This window comes from Trachemys scripta, chromosome 3, assembly GCF_013100865.1.
Source record: "Trachemys scripta elegans isolate TJP31775 chromosome 3, CAS_Tse_1.0, whole genome shotgun sequence".
Classification (NCBI taxonomy): Eukaryota; Metazoa; Chordata; order Testudines; family Emydidae; genus Trachemys; species Trachemys scripta.
In genome coordinates, this window is record NC_048300.1 from 112,517,876 (window position 1) to 112,540,943 (window position 23,068).

General features: G+C 37.7%; 1 protein-coding gene across 1 annotated transcript in view; it reads left to right on the plus strand.

Annotated features, from left to right (window-relative positions):
• The window catches only part of TRDN (triadin), a gene marked incomplete in the record, with an annotated part of 278,678 nt that overhangs the window by 206,480 nt on the left and 49,130 nt on the right, over positions 1-23,068 (plus strand). Inside the window, 3 exon segments of the mRNA XM_034765753.1 lie at positions 10,972-11,010; positions 12,097-12,126; positions 20,622-20,660. Of these exon segments, the coding sequence (XP_034621644.1) occupies positions 10,972-11,010; positions 12,097-12,126; positions 20,622-20,660 (108 nt within the window).

A 23,068-nucleotide genomic window follows, 5' to 3' on the forward strand; every position in this document is an offset into this window, starting at 1 on the left:
TGCCACCCTTACTTTTGCGCTGCTGCTGGTGGGGCACCACCTTTAGAGCTGGGCATCCAGCCAACAGGTGCTGCTCTGTAGCCACCCAGCTCTGAAGGCAGCGCAGAAGTAAGGGTGGCAATACTGTACCCCCCCCCCCTAAAATAACCTTCCAACCCCCTTGCAACTCGCTTTTGGCTCAGGATTCCGAATTTGAGAAATGCTGGTCTCCCCCGTGAAATCTGTATAGTAGAGGGTAAAAGCACACAAAAGACTAGATTTCATGATCCGTGATGTGTTTTTCATCGCTGTGAATTTGGTAGGGCCCTAGTGATGTGTAATGACAAAAGGCACCAGGGCTTAAATAGTCTCAAACTATTTTACACAGAATTAAAACCTAGCAAAGAGAGATAGTCTTGAATGATCATCCCCCAGATACATGACAAGAAAAGAACAAAGGAGAATGTTCTTCATTGCACCTGTCCATTGGTCTACTCTTGGCAGAAGTGAGTTAGAATTAAAAAATGTATTGTTTTTTTTTTAAAAAGGCAAGTCTGGTGAAGCATATTGTGCCTAAGAAATTTGTTACTTTCTGCTTCTGCTCTTGTAAGGCTGTGAATGCTGTGGGAATCCATTATATGGATCTAGCAGTGTTTGACATGCCCAGAATGTTTGCTTTCAAGTGATCAGCTCTCCATAAGTACTTCGGGTCTGATCTTTCAGTATTTATTTGTTTTTTTCTATTTAAGTAATAGTAAAGGAAATGCCTATACAAGAGCTGTAGGTGTCCTGACAATTAATCTAACATCGTAAAACATCCCAAACGTTCAAGTAGGAATAAACTAACTCCATTTCATCAGCTAGCAGTGAATCACTTACAAAACAAAGATCCTTCAAACCACCCATGGCCTACTTGGCCTATTCAAAGTCAGACTAAGGGGCATTTGAATACTCCAGGTCCCACTGACTTTCCCCGCGATTGTTTATGTTCATCACCTTTGAAATTCAGATCCATGGCATGCTACACAGTTCACAGCAGCCAGAGGTATTTGGTTACACTATTACACCCATAGGATAAAATCTTGGCCCCATTGAAGTCAATAGAATTTTTGCTAGAATTTCACCCATAATATATATCATTGGAAAGTATCAGTTATGTCTTCAATAAACCCTCACAGAACATAGATCTAGTTACTACCTGGGTCAGTGTTATACAGGAGGTCAGACTAGATGATCACAGTCATCCCTTACGGCCTTGGAATCTCCAATTTCCCCACTCCTCCTGGCAGTAGATAGGTGAAAGAGGAACTATTTTTGTTAAATCAAATTTTTCAATCAGTCAAGAGTCATGAATGCGAGACATACAGTTTGGTGGATTCAAAATCTGAAAATGAAGGAAACACCTATTTCAAAACACCTGTTCAATGTGCAATGGCAAGCAACATTGAAAACAAAATGTTACCACAATAGGACAGAAAATATTGCTGAAAATGTTGCATATTATTAAAATATCATAGTATAAGTATTCCCTTGATTAATGTGTTCAGTTCTGATCACCATATGTCCTAGAAGACGATAAACAGATTTAAAAGGACACAAAGGCAGTCAACTAATGATCAGAGGCAAGTAAAGACTGCCATGTGGAAGTGCAAGATTATTTAAAGAGAAGACAAGTAAGGGGAGAAATGAGAAACATGAAATCAGTGATACAGTAAAAATAAATTGGGTGCTGTTACTAACCCTTTCCTATAATACAAGAACAAGAGAACGCCTATAATTAAATTGAAAAGCAGCTTATGAAACTGATTATTTATGCATTACATCAAAAGTATTATCTTTAATCTCTGAAACTCCTCTTCTACGAGAGAGAAGGGTTAAGATCTTAGTAGGATTCCAAAAAAAAAAAAAAAAAAAAAAAGCATGAAATATATTGTCAATAAGCACATTTATAGTTGCATTAGACAAGATGAAAAAATGGAAGATACAAATCTTCATGTTTCAGGACACAGCTCAACCACTAACTGCCTTAGGCAAGGTCTAAACTAGAAAAGATGTCAATATAGCTGTACCAGTATTGATGAACCGCCAAACCATCCTAGTACAGATGCAGTTTATACTGGCAAGAATATGCTTTTGCTGGTGTTGCTTATACCAATTCTCTGAATGAAATAAGCTATGCTGGCAAGAGTATATATGCTGGTATAACTGCTTCTACTTTAGGGCTATTGCCAGTGTGAAAAATAGTCATCAAAGTAATCACATATTCTACCAGACATTAGTGTACTAACAAATGTTTCTTAGTGTAGACCTGGGCTAAGAATAGGGAGAAACTTCCTCTATGGGAAGATTAATCTATGATTGCCAATTATGGGCTTTCTTGCACCATCCTCTGAAGCATCTACTGCTGGTCACTGTTAGACATACACGACAAGGTGCACTGCTGGTCTGATTTGGTATGTTAGTGATTATTTGCTTATGCTAATATAATACAGCATTTCCCCTACAGTTTAATTAAATTGAAAGGATTAAATTAAATTAAATGGAAATACTATATTTATATATAATAAACTATATAATAAGAGCTAGTTGGAAAAGGGAATTAGGGAAATTCCTGCTGTAAAAAATCATTTTGAAATTTATTGAATGAAAAATTAGAATTTCCTAAGTGAAATAAAAATTTTCATTTAAATTTTGACTTCAAATGCCATTTTTAATTACAAAGTTTGGAATTTAAAATATTTATGGCTCCTCCCCTTTTTTAAAACTGTCCCCCTTTTTTCTATTGGAAAAGCAGTAATTAAGCAACAGTAGACTCAATTTCACAAAAAGTAACACTTTCAGTCTTGTTTTTGTTCTCTTTATTATAGAGCAATATGTTACTTGTCTTTTACTGATTTGCTGGCAGTTATTAGCTGCTTTTGTTATTTTAACAGAAACTTCCATTGTCTTACCCCAACTTAAGTCTTGTTAGTGAATGCTGAATAGTGAATTTGACACAATGTACCAAAAAAGTCATTTCAAGTCTGCCAGACTTGCAAACCAAACATCATCTTTATCAAAAACAAATGAAGTGCAATAACATTCTGTACACTTGGGCCAGAAAGATTCCCATTTACCATTGCAGAAGCATGCGTGTTTTGGATCATTACTATAGAGCGCTGCATTTAAAAAAATAAAATAAAAGCAACTTTAAAAAAAAAAGTATGGCAGAGTTGCATATGTATAAACCCTCTCCTTGGGGCTAGTCCATCTGCTGTTGAAGGCAATTGCACACCTCTCATTTGACTTCATTGGGAACAGGCTCAGGTCATATATGTTATGCAGTGAAGCAACCCAAACAGATGAGATGAAAATCAGTTATGTTCCAACCACCCAAGTTTATGACAAGGTAAATTTTATTCACAATGTCTTTAAAGATTGGGATTCAGTTCAATTGCTTCAGGTTCTTAAAAGTTGCTTCTGTTTTTGCTGTTCTATGTGACAGATCTTCATAAATCATTTTTATCCTCTGGAATTCATATATAAACAGTGCTTTCAAAAGCAAATGGAACTAACCCAGTGATGCTGAATGTGTATGGCAGGACATTGACATTTTGTCAGAAAAGTGTAACCTCAATGTGTAAAGTGGCTTTAAGCATCCATGTGCAATGTTGTGCATCATTAGCTCTTTCTTTCTTCACAATGAAAAGTGACATGTCACATAGAACATACAAACAGAGTTTGAGAAAAGTCTTCTTAAGACAAAATTGTTCCAGTGTCTTCGTAAGACAAAATTGTCCCATTGCCCTGTGGGAAACCAGGAAGAGAAGTTTCCATTTACTCCTACTGATGTTCTTTCCGTCAAAGTGACAGTATACAATAAACAGGGAGCTCCTTTAATAGATAATGTAATTACAACCAAAGGAACATCATGGTTTGTGTAGCATTATGTCACATTAGATACAAGATATCTAGTTCAGTGTTAATCACATTAGATGTAAGTGACTGCAATACGCATACCTTTGCTAAATTAAACTAATGTTTGCAATATGGTGGTTGAATTCATATATCACATTAAACTGCATTATGTAATCCAAAATAATAAAACATTACCAGATATTACAGTAAGACAGATGTGTTTGGTACATAAAAATTGCCACACCAGATCAGAGCATTGGTCCATCAAATCCATCAGCCTGTCTGACAGCTGCCCATACCAGATGCTTTGTGGAAACAGCAGCTGCTTCAGTGCTCAGATATTAAAGTGATGAGGTCCATATAAGTACCTAGATAGAGAGAAATATATTCAAAGGTGTAAAATTCCCATTATTGCAGTCAACATCCATCTGTGAGAAACTTTGAATATATCTTTAAAGAAGGAAAGAAAAAGAACAAGACTAGAAAACATCCCTTTATATAGCTGGAGACTATAATAATCTGGAAAAAGAAAAAAGGGAACATATTGAATTTTTAAGTTCCAAAAAAGTGTTGGCTCACATAAGTAAAAAAAGAAAGGCAAAGAATATGTGAACTACAAATTGTATATTAGTACATGTCATTTGATCTTCTCTTACCCTCCTCTGCAAAAAAAAAAAAAAAAAAAAAAAAGATTCAAAACAAACAAAAACTCATGTGTTTGTGTGCATATAGTATATGTATACACTCACTCACTCTTAACTCTTGTTAAATAATGTGTGTTCCCACATTATTGTTAGCATGACATAGAACTTACCATGGTGACACTATGTAATAATACTAGAATAGGGAAAAAAGCACTCAGAATTATAAGACTGTGATAGATTCACATTATATGAGCCTGTGAAGTTTTGGCTTATCAGATAGGAACTTGAGAGAGAGAGCATTAAAATTCTCTGTAGAACAGGGTAGATTCTGTTAAAACATTGTCTGAACATTTGTTTTAGGTGCACAGCTGGAGACTTCATATCTGCACAGAGTAGATTCAAGCATCATGCCTCCAGGAGCTCTGGAGCAAAGGTGCTAATTAGTAGCCCTTGCTAAATCTTTTGAAAACTTGCGGCATGTGGTCCTCCAGCACAGCGTTCCAGGTGGTGTCCAGTGTGAAGATTGGGGCTCGGTGCCTTGGCCAGGCCTCCACTTTACAGATATGCCACCTCTGATGTAGTGAATGCAGCAAATGGTGTTAGTGCCACTTGCCAGTGCTCAAGGAGTGCTGACCACTATGGCTGGCTGATCTGAGAAGCAATGAAAAGAAAAGTTCCCAGTGACCTCTCCTTCTTCTAAAGCTTGATCTAGAGTTCACTGAAGTCAGTCAGATTCTTTCAGTTAACTTTAATGCCCCTAATGTAACCATCAATTTGGGAGCAAAATGTATTTCCTAAATTGAAGAATTATTGGCACACTTCCATTATTATCTACAGCTCCAGGGTCACATACTTACCTTAGCTTTTTCATTTGGATCTGCAGTGCATTTGTATTAGGTGTTACTGATTATAAATCTAATGCCCGTGCAATTATCATTTATCATTAGGGTTTTGCAGGCTCATTTCTTTTAGTGTACAGGCTCATTTCTTTTCATGTTCTACTCCGGTGTTTAGCTCTGTATATCTGGCAGTGGCAGCTGGATCTTATACATTATCAAAATAGGACAGTCAGGTTATGTAATGCACCACAATGTCTTCCTTAGGCATAAAATGCATTGTCATAGATCAAAACCAGGTTGAGAGACAGAAAGCAAAGAATAGGAGTAAATGGTCAGTTTTTATCATAGCCAAAGGTTAACTGCAGGGTGCTCCTTGATTCTGTACTAAATCCCATGTTGATTAATATTAATGATCTGAAATGGGCATGAGTAATGATGTAGCTGATGAAAGTTATTTAGGTTAGTCAGCACCAGAACGGACTTTGGGGAACTTCAGAGAGATGTAAACAAGCTACATGAATGGGCAACATGAAGGCAAATGAAATTCATCCTAATTGAATAACTGAATTGAGTAATACCTGGCTCTTACATAGCACTTTTCAGCAGTAGATTTCAAAGTGCTTTCCAAAAAGAGGTCTCATCATCCCTATTTTACAGATAGGGAAGCTGAAACACACAGTGGGGAAAAAAATGAGGAGTCCTTGTGGCACCTTAGAGATTAACAAATTTATTTGGGCATAAGCTTTCGTGGGCTACAGCCCACTTCATCGGATGTATGAAGTAAAAAATACAGGAGCAGGTATAAATACATGAATGGATGGGGGTGCTTCACCAAGTGTTAGGTCAGTCTAACGAGATAAATCAATTAACAGTAGGATACCAAGAGAGGAAAAATAACTTTTGAAGTGGTAAGAGAGTGGCCTATTACAGACAGTTGACAAGAAGATGTGAGTAACAGTAGGGAGAAATTAGTATTGGGGAAATTAGGTTTTGTAATGACCCAACCACTCAAAGTCTTTATTCAGGCCTAATCTGATGGTATCTAGTTTGCAAATTAATTCCAGTTCTGCAGTTTCAGGTTGGAGTCTGTTTTTGAAGTTTTGTTGTTGTTGAAGAATTGCCACTTTGAGATCTGTTATTGAGTGACCAGAGAGATTGAAGTGTTCTCCTGCTGGTTTTCGCCCACAGAAGCTTATGCCCAAATAAATTTGTTAGTCTCTAAGGTGCCACAAAGATGCCTTGTTTTTTGTTTTTTTGCTGATACAGACTAACACGGCTACCACTGAAAACAGTGGGAAAAGTGACTTGCCCAAGATCACTCAGCAGGCCTTTGACAGAACCCAGATCCCTAGTCCTAGGCACTATCCTCTAGGCCATACTACAGCATGCTATATTAAACTATTCATATACAGAGTTCTAACTCTATCAATTGAAGAAAGGGACCCACGCATCATTGTAGACAGCCTGGTGAAAAGGCAGTCAAAAGGCTAACAAGATGTTAGGATGAATAGGGGATGGAATGGCAAATACTATAATGTGTATAATAATGTCTTTGAATAAATCCAATGGTGCAGCCTCATCTGGAATACTGTATGCAGTACTCATTACTGCATCTCATAAAGGATAGTGCTGACCTAAATGGGGTTCAGAGAGAGTGAGAGGAAGAAACCTTCCTGTGAAGACAGAATGAAATGATTGATATTGTTTATCTTAGAAAGGAAATGAATAAGAGGGGGCATGGTCAAAGTCTATACAATAATGAACGATATAGAGAATTGAGATCAGGAACTTCTGTTCTTCATATCTCATAACATGAGAACAAGGGGATATTCAATGAAAGTAAAAGTTGGGAAATTCAAAACTGATACTTTTTTACGAAACATGTAAGTAAACCTTAGAACTCATTACAACAGGAAACCAAGAACTTAAAAATATTCACAAAGGGATTGGATACTTATGCAGATATCAAGCATATCCAAAATTTTCATATTTAATTAAAACAAATTTTTGGAAGATTATTGAACTTTATGCTTCACGGTTTAAGCCAATCTCTAAATATTAGAGATCAAGATGGGATTTATGTTAGAGGTAGAGATAAAATAGCCCACCTCTACCTACTGTGGATTTCTTATACTTTCCTCTGAAATCTCTGGTACTGACAGGATACAGGACTAGATAGACCTTGAATCTAATCCACTATGAAAATTCCCATGTTCCTAAGAACTATAGGAGGGGATTCCTATGTTTTTTGCTCCTGAGTGGTACCTACTAGACATGCAAGCTTAGATTAGGGAGCCTTGAGAATGGAACGTGTGCTCTTATATAAAGGTTACCTTCTTTTGTATCCGGTCTAAAGTAACCGGTAATGTTTGTATTTCCATCAATGGAGGAATGATAAGCAAGTTGTATGATTTTGGAAGAGGACTGAATGATTGGTAATCAGCTGGAGATGCTAGGATTAAAAGATTACTTACCCCATCTCTACTTACTCCTGTCTGACATATATGGGGCTTGCTAGATAGTTAAACTCAGGATTTTTTCCCCTCAAAATGGTCTTATCAAGGAAGAATAAAAACAGGCAACAGCATTTCTGGTAAAGGTTTTGTATTGCCCAATTCATCATTCTGCTTTATTTAATGCCCTCCCCTGCCCTAATTTCATGTCCAGCAAAGACGAATTACCCCACATTTGCTTTCAGAAATTAAGCTGGCTTTTATCTGATGTAAACCTAATTCCCTAGATAATCCATCCTTTTTTAAAAAGATACAAACTCATTGCTCAGCTTCTGGAATGATGGTCTTTGTGCACTCTGTCATTATTCCTTGTCATCATAAGTTTAAGTAAGAGCATTTGATCAGAGAAATGCTATTGGCAATGGTAGTCAGCATGACGTCTCTTCTGCCTCATGAGATTTGTAGAGAATTTACAGTATGTGTCATCAGGAAAAAAAAATTTGATTCCCTTATATACTGGTCACTGGTAAAATACAGGATTTGCAAACAGATACCATATAGTGATAGTACGACAGTTTTTCACTATATATTTTGAATAGGAAATATCTGTGGTAATTGTGATAACAAACAAGGTTTTTACTATATGATACCTCATTTTTGCGGGGGTGGGGAGAGGGAATAAAATCAACAGTAATAACTATTTTCTGAAAGGCAAGAGCCTGATTCTCCAATGCTTCAAAATTTGTGCAGTCAGTTACATTCAAGCAAAGTGAGTAGAAAATGGACCACACCCTGCCACTCTCCATAAGGCTACTTTACACTATACCAGCAGCACTAAGCAGCCCTATAACCAGCTTTCCCTGCTACACAAAGATTCGTCTGGTACAGAGGAATATTCAAGTAGCTTATATCTTCTAAGTTTGGGAAGTGTCTGGCTGTAATAATGGCCCTTTGGGACAGAGGGACATTACCTGGTGACATAGCTTAGAGACACCCTAAGGCTGCACTAAATTGGGCCAAAGACTGATTGAGCTTTGAATCATCTCCCAGCCACAGATATTGGGAATGGAGTGCAAAAGTGGCATATAGCCAATTCTGTCCCTTCCCCTCTAGCCCTGTCCTGAGTGCTGCTCAGCCAGACTCATGGGCCTGGTCTAGTGGAAGTAAAAGATTGTACACCAATTTTGCATTAGTTTTGCACTGGTGTGAATGCATGCAATACATTAAATGCATAGCCAGCCAGACCCCAACTCAGAAGATTCAGAGATTCAATTCAGAAATATCCTCCAAACTTCAGATGTTTATCTGAAACTAATTTGAATTTATGCAAACATTTAGAGGTCATTTCTCTTCTACCTCAACACATCCATCCCTCCTCCTTCCATTCTTTTCTCTTCTACTTCAATTCAACCATGTTCTCCATTAATTCATTAGCACTTATTTGTATTACTAGAGGCTCAAATCAGAATCAGGATCAGAGTCTGCTAGGCTAGTCTTACTCCTAAAGGAATTATAATCTTAAAACAAAGTAGGTGAGTATAATACACAATAGGAATGGATATAAGATCACATATCTACAAAGGTCATTGTGCTCACGAATTGAACCAAAGCTCTCAGTCGTCTGACTCTCCCCAGCCTTGAACCTGGTCGATAAGTTTATTCTGACTTGGTAGTGACCTCAGCTTCAAGAACCCTCACCGCCATTCCACCTCCAAACATAGAGATCGCTAGCTAATCCTCCAGCCTGGCCTAGTAACTCCTGCTGTTTCTCAGTTTTTGCCCAGCTTCCCACCCAGTAGCCAATAGATTAACAGGATATTTTTTCAGATATACCACACAGTCTGCTCCTGGGTCTTGGCATATCTAATAATCTAGGGCTGGCTGCTCTTTTCATATGTCATATATTATGGAGTTTCAGCTGATCAGTGGCATTACAAGATACATCATGCTTCTCTAGCCACCTAAGTCCAGCCCAAAGAGATTTGAAGGTAGCTGCTGGCCTAGCAGAGACATTAATGCCTGCTTGGAAACCCAAAGTAGACTTCAGGGTCTCAGCATAGGTTGTTGGATGTTGAAGATTGGTTAGAGGGTATTTATCTGCACTGGTGTTGAGCTTAAAAGTGTGTTATTTAGTTCACTTCAGTCTTTGGACAGTGGTGTTTGCTTTTTCTCTTCCTCCCTTCCTTCCCTGATCTGGTTCACCCATCTGCACTATAGGACAGATTCCCAGCTGCTGTAAATTAGCATTACTCCATTGCCTTCTGCGTAGCTGTGCTGAGGATCTGGTTTATAGGTTCACGCCTCAAGAACAGTGGGTAAAATGGATGATAGGTAATGCCAAATGTAATACTCTAAATATATGAACTAATGTCTGTGGAAGAATAACTTCCCCTGAAGATTAAGGTAGTTAGATTGATGAGAGGATCCTACCAGTTTCTTAAGAGAACTTTAATTTAGAGCTGCATAGAAAATGGTTTTCCGTCCTGTAAATCATTTTGAGATTTTGAAATGTTTTCCCATCTTGAATCAGAATGAAAAGTCAAAAATCACAAAAATATTTGCCAACCAAAAAATTTTAAAAAAAAGCGGGGAGGCGGGGGAGAGGGGAGGGGAAGAATGGTTATTCTGTGGGAAGGGCTCTCCATTTATTTTTTTGTTGACAGGTTTCAATTTCATCCCAATTCAGAATTGGAAAACTTTAAAAATAGTGAATAACATTGCAGGACAGAAAAAAATATTTCTTCCCTAATTCTAGTTGTAGGTACATAGAATTTGCAATGAATATGGGAAATGTACTGAAAACCCTCAGTAGCAAGTTCTAATTAACTTCTGTGTATTTTATCTATTTATAATATGGGTAGAAATAAATAATATCCATTTTACAGAATTGTGTGAGATTTAATGAATTAATAACTGTAAAGCATTGTTGACATCCTCAGATAAGTCAACAGATAAGTACATAAAATTATTACAGTGGAGTATGTATTACTATTAATTATCTTACTCGAAATACTGCAGGACTGTCAATTCTAACAGACTTTTTTAGCTGAGAGATGGTATAAAAACTGAGTAACAAAAATAAGACACAAATTGAAATGGATGAATTTTTGTTTTTGTAATTTTAACTTCTAAAAATATTTTTCTTAATATTTTTCTCAGAACCTGAAGTTAAAAAAGAAGAAAAACCAGCAAAACCAGGTAACAGTTTATACACTTCAATGGGTGATAGATACAGAATATCTACTCGCACCAGATCCTAAATTAGGCGCCAAAGCCAATATTTTCAGCCCTGTGTGACTAAAGTTAGGCTACTAAATCCATATTTAAGCACCTAGGCTGAATGTTCAAAACTGCCTTAGGGATTGAGGAGCACCGGACCCACTTTCAATGGGGTGTATGTTTTTAAGTTACTTAGGAGCTTTTGAAATTTTTACCCAAAATGACTTTCCCCAGGACTTAGCCCAAACCTTGCCATTGGTTATGGTTTTGTAACCCTACTCAAAAATGAAAATTGAGGGCATACTTTTAAATTAAAGAATATATATATATATTTAGTAACACCACTTTAAAGTATTTACTTTATGTTACTTGTACATCACTTTAGTTACTATTATTACAATATGTTAAGCACTTTTTGCTAGTGTTAAAATATAACAGTACAGACCACAGAATTTCGTAAAACAGGGAACACAGACTATGCTTCAAAGACTTCCCCATCTTATTTCCCCATTTTATCTTCCTTCTGAAGTGATTATTCTGAAGGCTTCATCCTGCGTGTCTATCTCAGCATATAAATGAGAGGGAGGAAAGATTATCTTGATGTTAAACCTCTACAGTCAGAGTCTGTAGGCCCAAGTTTTATTCCCATCCTTGTCACTGATCTGCTGTATGCCTTTGGACAAGTCATTTAATCTGAACCTCAATTTCCGCATCTGTAAATATTAATACACCTCTACCCTGATATAACGCTGTTCTCAGGAGCCAAAAAATCTTACCGTGTTATATTAAACTTGCTTTGATCTGCCGAAGCGTGCAGCCCTGCCCCCTCCCAGAGCGCTGCTTTACTGCATTATATCCAAATTCGTGTTATATCGGGTCGCGTTATATCGGGGTAGAGGTGTATTTATATAATATTAGACATACTTCCCCTGAGGGTAAATCTTTGTAAAGAGTTTTGCGATCCATCCATGGCAGGCATTCTGTATAACTTAGGTTAAAAATGCTGTTGGTATTATTTATCATTAATTTTAGACATGAAGAATGGCATTTTTTCCCCTATTTCAGCTCCAGTGAAAAGTGAAGGTGAGAAGAAAGGTAAATCAATTATTTTCTCTTTACTGAAGTTCATTTCAGCTTTTGACTGCAGTAAGAAATGTTTCTTTCATACAATGACACATTTGAGATGATGCACATCACCTCATGTGCTACCATAAAACAGCTTTATTCAGTTCTACTGTGATAACACAGTTGTCATTTCCAGTTCTGTTGGTTCATTTTTACTACAGGCCAAGACAGCCCACAACCCAATATCAGACACTTCAATTTTTCTGACTAGGAAGAAAATGAAAGGCTCTTGTTATCATGTTACAATACATGAGAGAGAAAAAAACTTTCTATGCACTGTGTACACTGGTTTGATTGTTTCTTCTTCACAAAATGTGCTCTCCTATGTTTGTTTCATTTTCCCCTTTTGGATCTATATGTAACATGAATGCATGCCACTGTTGGCATTACATTTGATATTTGAGCTGTAAGGGCCTGATCCAAAGCACATTGAAATCAATGGAAAGACTCCCATTGGATCAGACCTTAAAACATCATGTGACTCTAAGTGCTCTCTTTAATGTCATCTCTCAAATGAACCTGTAACAACATAAAGTGTTGCTACCAAACTACCTTATTTCAGTTACAAACAGAGCCTTTGGAGGAAAAAGTACTTTGGACGTTTAAATTAGTATTTTATTTAAAATATTTGGCTATATAAAATTTCAGTGATAATCTTATTGGGGAGATATATATTAAAAATAAAATAACCCTTTTGGATCTGATTTTGCTTTGTTACCCCAGGGTAAACTTGGAATAATTCTGTTGATTTTAACTGAGTAATTTGGGATTTAAACATGTGTAACAGACAGCAGAATTTGGCGCTGCATTATTATTATTTCTGAAACACTTTGGCAAATTTTTAAATTATGCTTTCAAAAGAAAGGGCTTGGCACTCCTCAGTCATATTGCTGAAAAATGGAATCAGTTTCTACTATTCAGCAAGTGATTTTTAATCTTGCTATTTATTTTTATGTTATAGTTATATAGAGTTATAAATTAAATGAAAAAAAATGTAGTTCTCATCAGCTTTAATGGCTCACGGGTGAAATCTTGGCTCCATTGAAGTTGATGGCAAAACTCCCATTAACTTCAGTGGGGCCAGGATTTCACTCCAGGAGTTTAACTGAATGCTGTTGTTCCTTCTGGTTATGCAAAATAACAGTGCTAAATAAGTATCCAGTGCAGTGGTTTATCCATGGACTAATTTGCAACAATCGAGGCACGGAAAGTAGCTCAAGGGAGGGAGAGTCAGAGCAGTGGCAGAAGCACTTACAGCACTTGGTTTTAAGCCATCAGAACACTTGCTGTGATCACACTCTTGAACTTATCACATTCATTGCTAGATCCTGAACTGAAAGACAGGAATACGGTAATTGCCTTGTGAGGTAGGATGCTAATGCTGTAAGACTTGCCCCTGGTTATGGATCTATCATTTAGAAAGAAATGTTAGGGGAATTTGCTATTTAGGATCCCATTTCAAAGAGTTTAATATTTTTCCCTCTTTTTCCACAATTATTTTTCTCTCCCCTGCCATGGTCTCTCCCCACAGAAATAAGAAAATATGCATTTTTTACAGACTATTCTTAAGTCATATAAAGTGCTTTCACATTTCATTTACTTCTGTAATTTTTATATACTGTTTCTGTTGATTATTTTCTCTTCTATCCTGTCCTCATATCTTCTCCTTCACTGAGGTAATTTTTGCAGCAAGGGCAGATGGAGAAACTCTCAGATAGGTATCTGAGCAAGAGCAAGCTGTATTTAATGCACAGCTCTTTCCACTGACCTACCTTTCACTAGTATGGAGGATCAAGTTGAAGGAAAGGCTCACCTTTGTCTTTTAAATATTGTTTTTGCTTTAGATATTTTTGGACCCCACCATTAAGTCTCTCCTCAGTTTTAGAATGTCAAACACCTTAGGGCAGCTGGGGGAGAAACAGCAGTAGGGAATGCAGACAGGCTGTTGCTACAACTGCCAGTACCAAACAAAATTTGCAACCTAAGGAAGGGGGAGATGCTACCTCCAACAGGTATCTACTTATCTGTGTGGCTTGAAAGAAACAACCTGGCTCTTGTCATACTTTAATTTCAACTGCTCTGTGATGCATACATGGAGAACATTGTGTTTTAGTGGCAACCTCCCATCTTTACCACCTTTTTGCTTATTTTATCATTCTCCAAAATTTGCCCAAGGCTAAAAATGTGTTTCTCTCACTAGCAATAACATTCAGGAACATTTTGCTAGTTTTGCTTAAGAATATTTTTTTTCCACAGCTGTAAAAATAATAGATGTGCTTAGCATCTGATCTAAAATTGACTGGTTCATTACCTAAAATGTATCTGGCTACCTACACACTTGAGTTCAATTAGGACTATATCATCTTGCATTTACGTCATGTTGCAAACATAAACCATACTGTATATGCAGCCTTCTCCAATTATTCCTTTCTTATTTAAATATACACTCTTCATCTAGGAAAGCAAGAATAATGAGACATACAGAGAGACAAGTAGTCATAAAAAATGAAGGGGTGAAGATGGAGTGACATTTTCTAATGATGGTACATAATGTGTATAGCATATATCAAATATGAAGGAATATGAAAGACAAAAAAAGAGCAGAATTAGGCAGGTGAAAGCTAAAGTAATTAATCTGTGCTTCCAAGTGTGAGTAATACTTACATGGAATTCTGAGGCACAGTTTTTGCATGTGAATGATGTTCTAGCCTCTTCAGTTCAAAAAGAAGGGCTATCTTAGACCTGTGTGACCTGAGCCCTGGAAAATAGACTCAGCTTCAGCTGTGCACTTTGTGACTTATTTTAGTGAAAGAGAGTTCCTGGATCAGTGAGATGAGAGTTTAAATGTGTCAGTTTCTAAAGGGAATGAGGGAATACATCATTCAAACCCTTCATATGAAAGAATTTCTTAAGACTTAGTGTGGACAAAGTGGAGAAATTAAGTCAAAGTAATTTACTTTCCTCTGAGGTGTGAATACCCTACTCCCCTCTTGAGCCACGTAACTTACATCAACTTAAAATGCTGTCTACACCGCGCTATGTCAGTGGGAGATGCTCTCCTGTTGACATAACTTCTGCCTCTCATTAAGGTGGAGTAATTATGCGATGGGAGAGTGCATAGCGCGTCTTCACCAGACACGCTAATTCAATGCCACTGCATTGATGCAGGCGTGCAGACAAGCCCAACATTCAAATCTCAATGCACTGGAAATTGCAGTTCAGGGGAACTGGGACAGTCCAGTAGATTGGTGATGGGATATCGAGCCCTTCATCTTTTGGGCACTTCTCCAAATACAGCAAGTCTTTAGCAACTCACTTCACACAGACCACCAATCTCTGTTAGATCTGACTGGAGAAACTATATTTTGTTGCAATATAGTTCCATCAGAACTGAAATGCTTCATGAAATTGGGTCAGTTTGGTCAACATTTTGTTTTGGAAGAAAACCAAAGAGAAAATATTCCAACAACGTCAAAAACGTTCAGGATGAAAGGTTTTGATTTTTCTTTTTAAGTGACTTTACAAAAATGTGAAGTTCTTTCAAAACAAAAAATCAAAATGTTTCATTCTGAACATATTGAATTATTACTATTACATATTATAATATACAATGTCTTTAAAGAAAACTGAAATCCAAACAAATTGTTTCAAATGATTTGAAATTCAGACAATTTCAAAAAAAATTTCCTTCATGGAGAATTTCCAAATTTTCAGTTTTCATTCCCATTCGGAACTAATCCAAATTTTTAATCCTTCACACAACAGGACTTCCAACCTTCGCACAGCTCTAATCTCAGTCCATTTTATATCACCCCCATCACTCATACATTTGTTGACTGAATAGGAATGGCAGCTGAATCACTGTGACACATTCACAATGTTGTCTTTCCAGGTCTTTGTTAGGGCACAATATCAGGGTATTTTAGGAAGTCTTGCATTGACAGTCTGCGCTGCACTGGGGCTAGATTGTGTAACCCATATTCACATTGTTGGTGAGCGCTTACATGAGTAGTCCCATTAAAGTCAATAGGACGACTTATAAGTGAAATGTATTCCAGTGTACATAGGGCTTGCACAAGTGGATCCCCAGTGGAGCCATATTGGAACATCTAAATAGGACATAAGTGGTGCACAGGCCTTGTAAGGAGGAATTTAACTATGTAAATGCAAAACAACATGAGTAATGGTTGCAGAATCTAGCCCCTTGTGAACAAAAAGAGGACTTCACTCTTCAGTGCTATTGGTCTAGTATCTTCCACCAACACTAAATTCATTTAAAAATAGTTAAGAGAATTAATAAATAAGCCCAGCTTATACATAACACAGAAGATGAAGCAATAGGAAAATATGTGGGATGTAATTTTCATGGATAGAAAGCTGGCTAGATCGTTGGGCTCAACGGGTAGTGATCAATGGCTCCATGTCTAGTTGGCAGCCGGTTTCAAGCGGAGTGCCCCAAGGGTCGGTCCTGGGGCGGTTTTGTTTAATAACTTTATTAAAAGATCTGGAGGATGGTGTGGACTGCACTCTCAGCAAGTTTGCAGATGACACTAAACTGGGAGGCGTGGTAGATACACTAGAGGGTAGGGATCGGATACAGAGGGACCTAGACAAATTAGAGGATTGGGCCAAAAAAAGCCTGATGAGGTTCAACAAGGACAAGTGCCAAGTCCTGCACTTAGGACGGAAGAATCCTATGCACTGCTACAGACTAGGGACCGAATGGCTAGGAAGCAGTTCTGCAGAAAAGGACCTAGGGGTCACAGTGGACAAGAAGCTGGATATGAGTCAACAGTGTGCTCTTGTTGCCAAGAAGGCTAACGGCATTTTGGGCTGTATAAGTAGGGGCATTGCCAGCAGATTGAGGAACGTGATCGTTCCCCTTTATTCGACATTGGTGAGGCCTCATCTGGAGTACTGTGTCCAGTTTTGGGCCACACACTACAAGAAGGATGTGGAAAAATTGGAAAGAGTCCAGCGGAGGGCAACAAAAATGATTAGGGGTCTGGAGCACATGACTTATGAGGAGAGGCTGAGGGAACTGGGATTGTTTAGTCTCCAGAAGAGAAGAATGAGGGAGGATTATCAAATCACCAAAGCTGCTTTCAACTACCTGAAGGGAGGTTCCAAAGAGGATGGATCTAGACTGTTCTCAGTGGTGGCAGATGACAGAACAAGGAGCAATGGTCTCAAGTTGCAGTGGGGGAGGTCTAGGTTGGATATTAGGAAACACTATTTCACTAGGGGGACTTTTCAGCTTGGAGTCTAGGGAGGGATATGAAAGAGGTCTACGAAATCATGAGTGGTGTGGAGAAAGTAAATAAGGACATGTTATTTACTCCTTCTCATAACACAAGAACTAGGGGTCACCAAATGAAATTAATAGGCAGCAGGTTTAAAACAATCAAAAGGAAGTATTTTTTCATACAACGTACAGTCAACCTGTGGAACTCCTTGCCAGAAGATGTTGTGAAGGCCAAGACTATAACAGGGTTCAAAAAAGATCTTGATAAATTCATGGAGGATAGCTATTAGCTAGGATGAACTGGGATGGTGCCCCTAGCCTCTGTTTGCTAGAAGCTGGGAATGGGCAACGGGGGATGGATCACTTGATGAGTACCTGTTCTGCTCATTCCCTCTGGGGCACTCTGCATTGGCCACTGTCAGAAGACAGGATACTGGGCTAGATGGACCTTTGGTCTGACCCAGTATGGCTGTTCTTAAGTTCTTATGTTCTCATCACCAGTGGCCATCATTCTGGCATCTCTCAAGGACTACATCTCCTTCTCCTACTGCCCCTAGGCTGGGATACCTCTTTTATAATATAATACGCTGATGCCACCATATTTGATGCATATTCAGTAGGGGATTTGCCCCTTTTCTTTATTTGCATTTCCTTACCTTATTAAAATTGGCGTGTCTTTCTTCTTTAGGTTAGTATCTCAGTGATCTCAACTTATTATCATATACGTTGATTTGTTACCATGGGCCACTTGTGGTTAGGTAGCTCATGTACCTGGTATATACATCAACTCATTGCCATGACATTCTTGTGGTTGGATCATGTACCTGTCATCAGAACTTCCCCTAAACACTCTATTTTTGGCTCCCCAATACTTGTTTCCATTGACAGTTTATCTGTCAAAGTTTATCTGTTCAAAAGTCATAGGCCTCAAGCCTTACACTAACTTGCTGAAACTAATGTCTTACAGGATACAGGCCTGTAAGTTCCTTACATTACTGCTGAATATACTGCAAAGCAGCAAATATAATAAAGGCAAGCTAGCCCACTGGGCTACAAAATGGAATACCTAAATCTACTACCGAGACATGTATTACACATGCTCGTAAGAGAAAATGTGTATTCTTTTAAACATCAAATTAAACTTTCTGGGATTCCTCTCTTAAAATATACACAGCGTATTACTTTGTTTAAATATAAAAAATAAAAGACAGGCATTAAATTAGCCACCAGATGAAACTCATAAACTAAATGTTAAGGTAGTCATTCTAGCTAAGTCAGAGAAAAAGCACAGTAACTCTATGCCTGTTCTATAAGAGGACATTTTCCAGGAAATCTAGACTATTGGCAAGGAAATTTCAGTTACTGGAACAGGATTATTTCTCTTTGTACAAATCTACTCATGCCAAAAGAGTTATTTCATTTAATAGGTGGCTTTTCTTATGTACTCAGAAAATACAAAAATCAGTGCTTTTCCATGCTGAAAGATCAAAACATAGCTGTGTTGGACTATATCAGGGAATTTCTGTATTAGAACCATAAAGTGTATGTGTATAACAAGTCCGAGGCCAAGAGAGACAAGGGGTAAGATTGAATTCCCCACAGCTTAAAATTCAAGATATTGGTAACAGAACAGGCCTCTTGCTTTTTCATTTCTGTGTCTCTCCCTCTCTGTGAGAAACATGCAAGGCCAAACTGCTCTCTGTATTTACAATAAACGTGGCATTTTTGCCTTATCCCTCTTATAAGATCCTGTTGGTATTATTTTATTAGTGTAACAGCTGTTTTCAATAAATGTTGTCTGGAGAGCAGGTTTGAAAGCCCAGTCTTGAACCTAACTCCATTCGATTCTTGGGAAGCAGTCTAGGCCGTCACACCACACTGACTCACGCAGTTACCTAGGAATTCACAGTGGGTGGGCCAGCTACCTGGGTTCTGCCCCTGTATCCTGATTGGCCACATGATCTTGACCCTCATTGACTGGTGACCATATATAAACTTCCTCCTTCCTTTCTAGCCTTCTTTGAGTAATAAGCCATTGCTCTCTAGTTGCTACCAAGACCCTGTTTGACTCTGCTCTCCCTGATCCTGTCAGCTACCACACTTGGATTAGGAAGTTTTCTGAGAAAAGTTTTTCACCAGGAAGTGACAGTTCATTGAAACTGAAACTTTTCCTGCGAAAGGGTTAGTTTCTACTAAATGTTTAGAGGGACCTGAGAAACACAAAAAGTGTCAAAATCCCAGGTGCCAGCTGACTCAGGAACAGACACAGGCTGGAGCAGCAGCTGGTCAGCATGGAAACAGGCATGGGCTTGAGCAGCAGCAAGAGCAGTCTGTTGGAACTATTGGCAATAGGGGAGAGTGCCCAGCCAGGTAGTGACTGTGAGTAGAGTGGAGAAACTGCTTCCCTTAGGAGCCTAGATACCTGCCGTGGATCACCTGGGTGGGACCTTGCCTGTGGATTGGCTGACCCCTGGCAGAATGGTGTGGGGCTTATCACAAGACCTGCAGGTAATTGCCTCTGATGACTCCTCACACTGTCTGGTTTAGGAACGACTGATCAGGCTTAAGCAGTCAAAGGCTCAAAGGTAACTCCAGTTTAGGCAGGTTCTGAGGTAACTCACCTCATTCTGCTCTGTGTGATTCTCCCAGGAGAGTGGATATTCCATGGGAAGGTCTCTCCCTGGATTTTTGTTGTTGACAGGTTTCAATTTCATCCCAGTGCAAAAGTGGAAAACTTTCATAATAGCAAAAAAACCAAACAAACAAACAAAAATTGCAGGACAGAAAAAACATTTCCTGCCTAGTTCTAGTTGTATATATGTAGAATTTGCAATGAATATGGGAAATTTACTGAATACTCTATAGCCCTCAGTAGCAAGTTCTAATTAATCTTTCTGTACTTTACTCTATCTGTAACATGGGTACAAATAAATACTCATTTTCCAGAATTGTGAGAGACTTAATGAATTAATAACTGTAAAGTACTGTTGATATCCTCAGATAAGTCAATTGTTAAGTACATAAAATTATTACAATGGAGTATGTATTACTATTAATTATCTTACTCGAAGTACTGCAGGACTGTCAGTTCTAACAGACTTCTTTAGCTGAGAGATGGTATAAAAACTAAGTAACAAGAATAGAACACAAATTGAAATGAATGATTTTTTGTTTTTGTAATTTTAATTTCTAAAAAGATTTTTATTAATATTTTTCTCAGAACCTGAAGCCAAAAAAGAAGACAAGCCAGCAAAACCAGGTAATAGTTTATACACTTCAATGGGTGATAGATACAGAATATCTACTCTCACCAGATCCTAAATTAGGGGTCAAAACCAAAATTTTCAGTCCTGTGTGCCTAAAGTTAGGCTCCTAAATCCATATTTAAGCATCAAGGTGAATGTTCAAAATTGCCTTAGTGATTGAGGAGCACAGGACCCACTTTCAATGGGTTTATGTTTTTAAGTTACTTAGGAGCTTTTGACATTTTTACCCAAAGTGATTTTCACCGGGACTTAGCCCAAACCTTGCCATTGGTTACGTTTTTGTAACCCCACTCAAATGAAAATTGAGGGCATACTTTTAAATTAAAGAAATATATATATATATATATATATATATATATATATATATATATATATATTTAGTAACACCACTTTAAAGTATTTTACATCCATTTTATATGTACATCATTTTAGTTACTATTATTATTACAATATGTAGTAATTTAGTCAATCCTAGTTACAGACATAGGTAAGCTTGTGTTTCAATGATGATGCAATAGCTGTGATTGCTAAAATAAGAGGCCACCAACTATATAGAATTATATTTTTACTGTTTGGTAGCTGTAATGTATGTGCACTGGCATAATGTCAGCATTTGCATCATTATTCTCCTTAACTGTCAATCAGCACAACATATTGAAAGACTTTGATATGTTTACAACACATGGTTAGTTGATCAAACAAATTGACCCACTGGGGAAACATTTACCATATTCCAACATGCAGAGAATACTGCAAGTAAATGCTTTGAGGAGGACTAAATATTCAAATACCATTCCAAAATTAATGAGTCTTGGGTTTGACACTTTAAAAAAATCCCTACTTTAACTGTGTGATCATAATTTTCTGAAATGTGCTTTTGAAAGCTTGTAACTAATGCTGAAAAAAATAGTCAGTGGCATTATAGACCAGTCATTACCCCTGTATCTTACCTCACAATTAATTTGGCTAGCAATATGGAAAAAAATCCCATTGTCAAAAGTTAATTAAATGTCAGTGTTTCAAATGATATCATATGCATATATTTTTCCCCTGAAGTCCATCAGTATGTTCTTAATTTCCATAAACTTATGCATTCTCCACATTTTAAAAGCCTCTATTCCACACTAATTAAATAGCATATTGAAGCATATGCACAAAGGTGGTTTTTTTTACACTTAATTGAAATTAGTCAGTAATAGAGAGTTAGTCTGAACAGTGAAGTTTAGAACCAGATCTAAACTTTTTCCATGGGGCTTGGGTGTCAGATTTTGATTTGGTGCATTATAGAGATAACTGTCAGCTGTGAAATGTGCCTTGAAAAAAATATTTAATTTTGGGGGTTTGGTTTGAGCTCATCTCTAAACAATAACAGTGCTTGCACACATGCATGGGCACCCTGTAGAAGAATGATGCCTTTGACCCCAATGATTTACATGATTTCCCTGAAAACTGTTTTTAATATACTTTAGGTATGTTCTATGTGGGTTGTATGTTGCCTGTCATATAACATCAGGAAAATTGCATAAAGGTCAGGCTTTAATAATTGTATTGAAAGAGTATTCTTCAGGCATTTCAACACATTTGCCTAAGTAGCGAATACAGTGCACATACTTAATCTGCCTTTAGCTGTAATTTCATTCTCTCCAGTTCCTTCTATGGAAGATTTGTCCTCCTGGGAGTTTGAGATTTACAATACTTTAAAGCCATTAACTTTTAATGCCTTCATATGAGATTATTCTGTTTCAACAAGATCTGCATTTCCCAGTGCACTTCTATGGTTCATCTGACAAACTTGAGTATAGGAAACAAGGGAAGATTTGGGCCATTATTGCCATTCCCCATAGGCATGCAGCTCAGATTCAGAATGAAGTGGGTCCTATCATAAAATATCCCTAAGTAGCCTATACCTCTTCTCTCCCCTATTGTTACACTCATACCAAGAAGTAGCAGAAAGTTTCTGTTTTCCTACCTATTCCTGTGCTACTGTTAGGTAAAAAAGCAAGTCCTCACTCACCTCTCCAGCACCCGAGTTCGTGCGGAGTTGGTATGGGCTCACAATCTGTCAGAGACCAGACACCAATTCGTTGATCAACGGGCTCACACTATCCTTAGCTTGAAAGGCTTCAGATTAAGTGTGGCAAGTTTATTAGGGGTGAGCATCAATATTTATACACAGAAGTAAACAAAGTGATCAACAGATCATAATGGTCATGCATAATCAAACAAGATTTTACAGGATAAAACAGGTTAAAATGTAAATTCAAAAAGAGATAAGGGGAGATGGCTACTTAAGGGGAGGGGGGGGTGTCATGAGTAGTTCGCAGGTCAGAGCTTTGGTTAAAAGTTCAGACAGAGACATCAAGTCTGGGTTAAATTTAAGCTCATCAAAAGTTCAGACTCA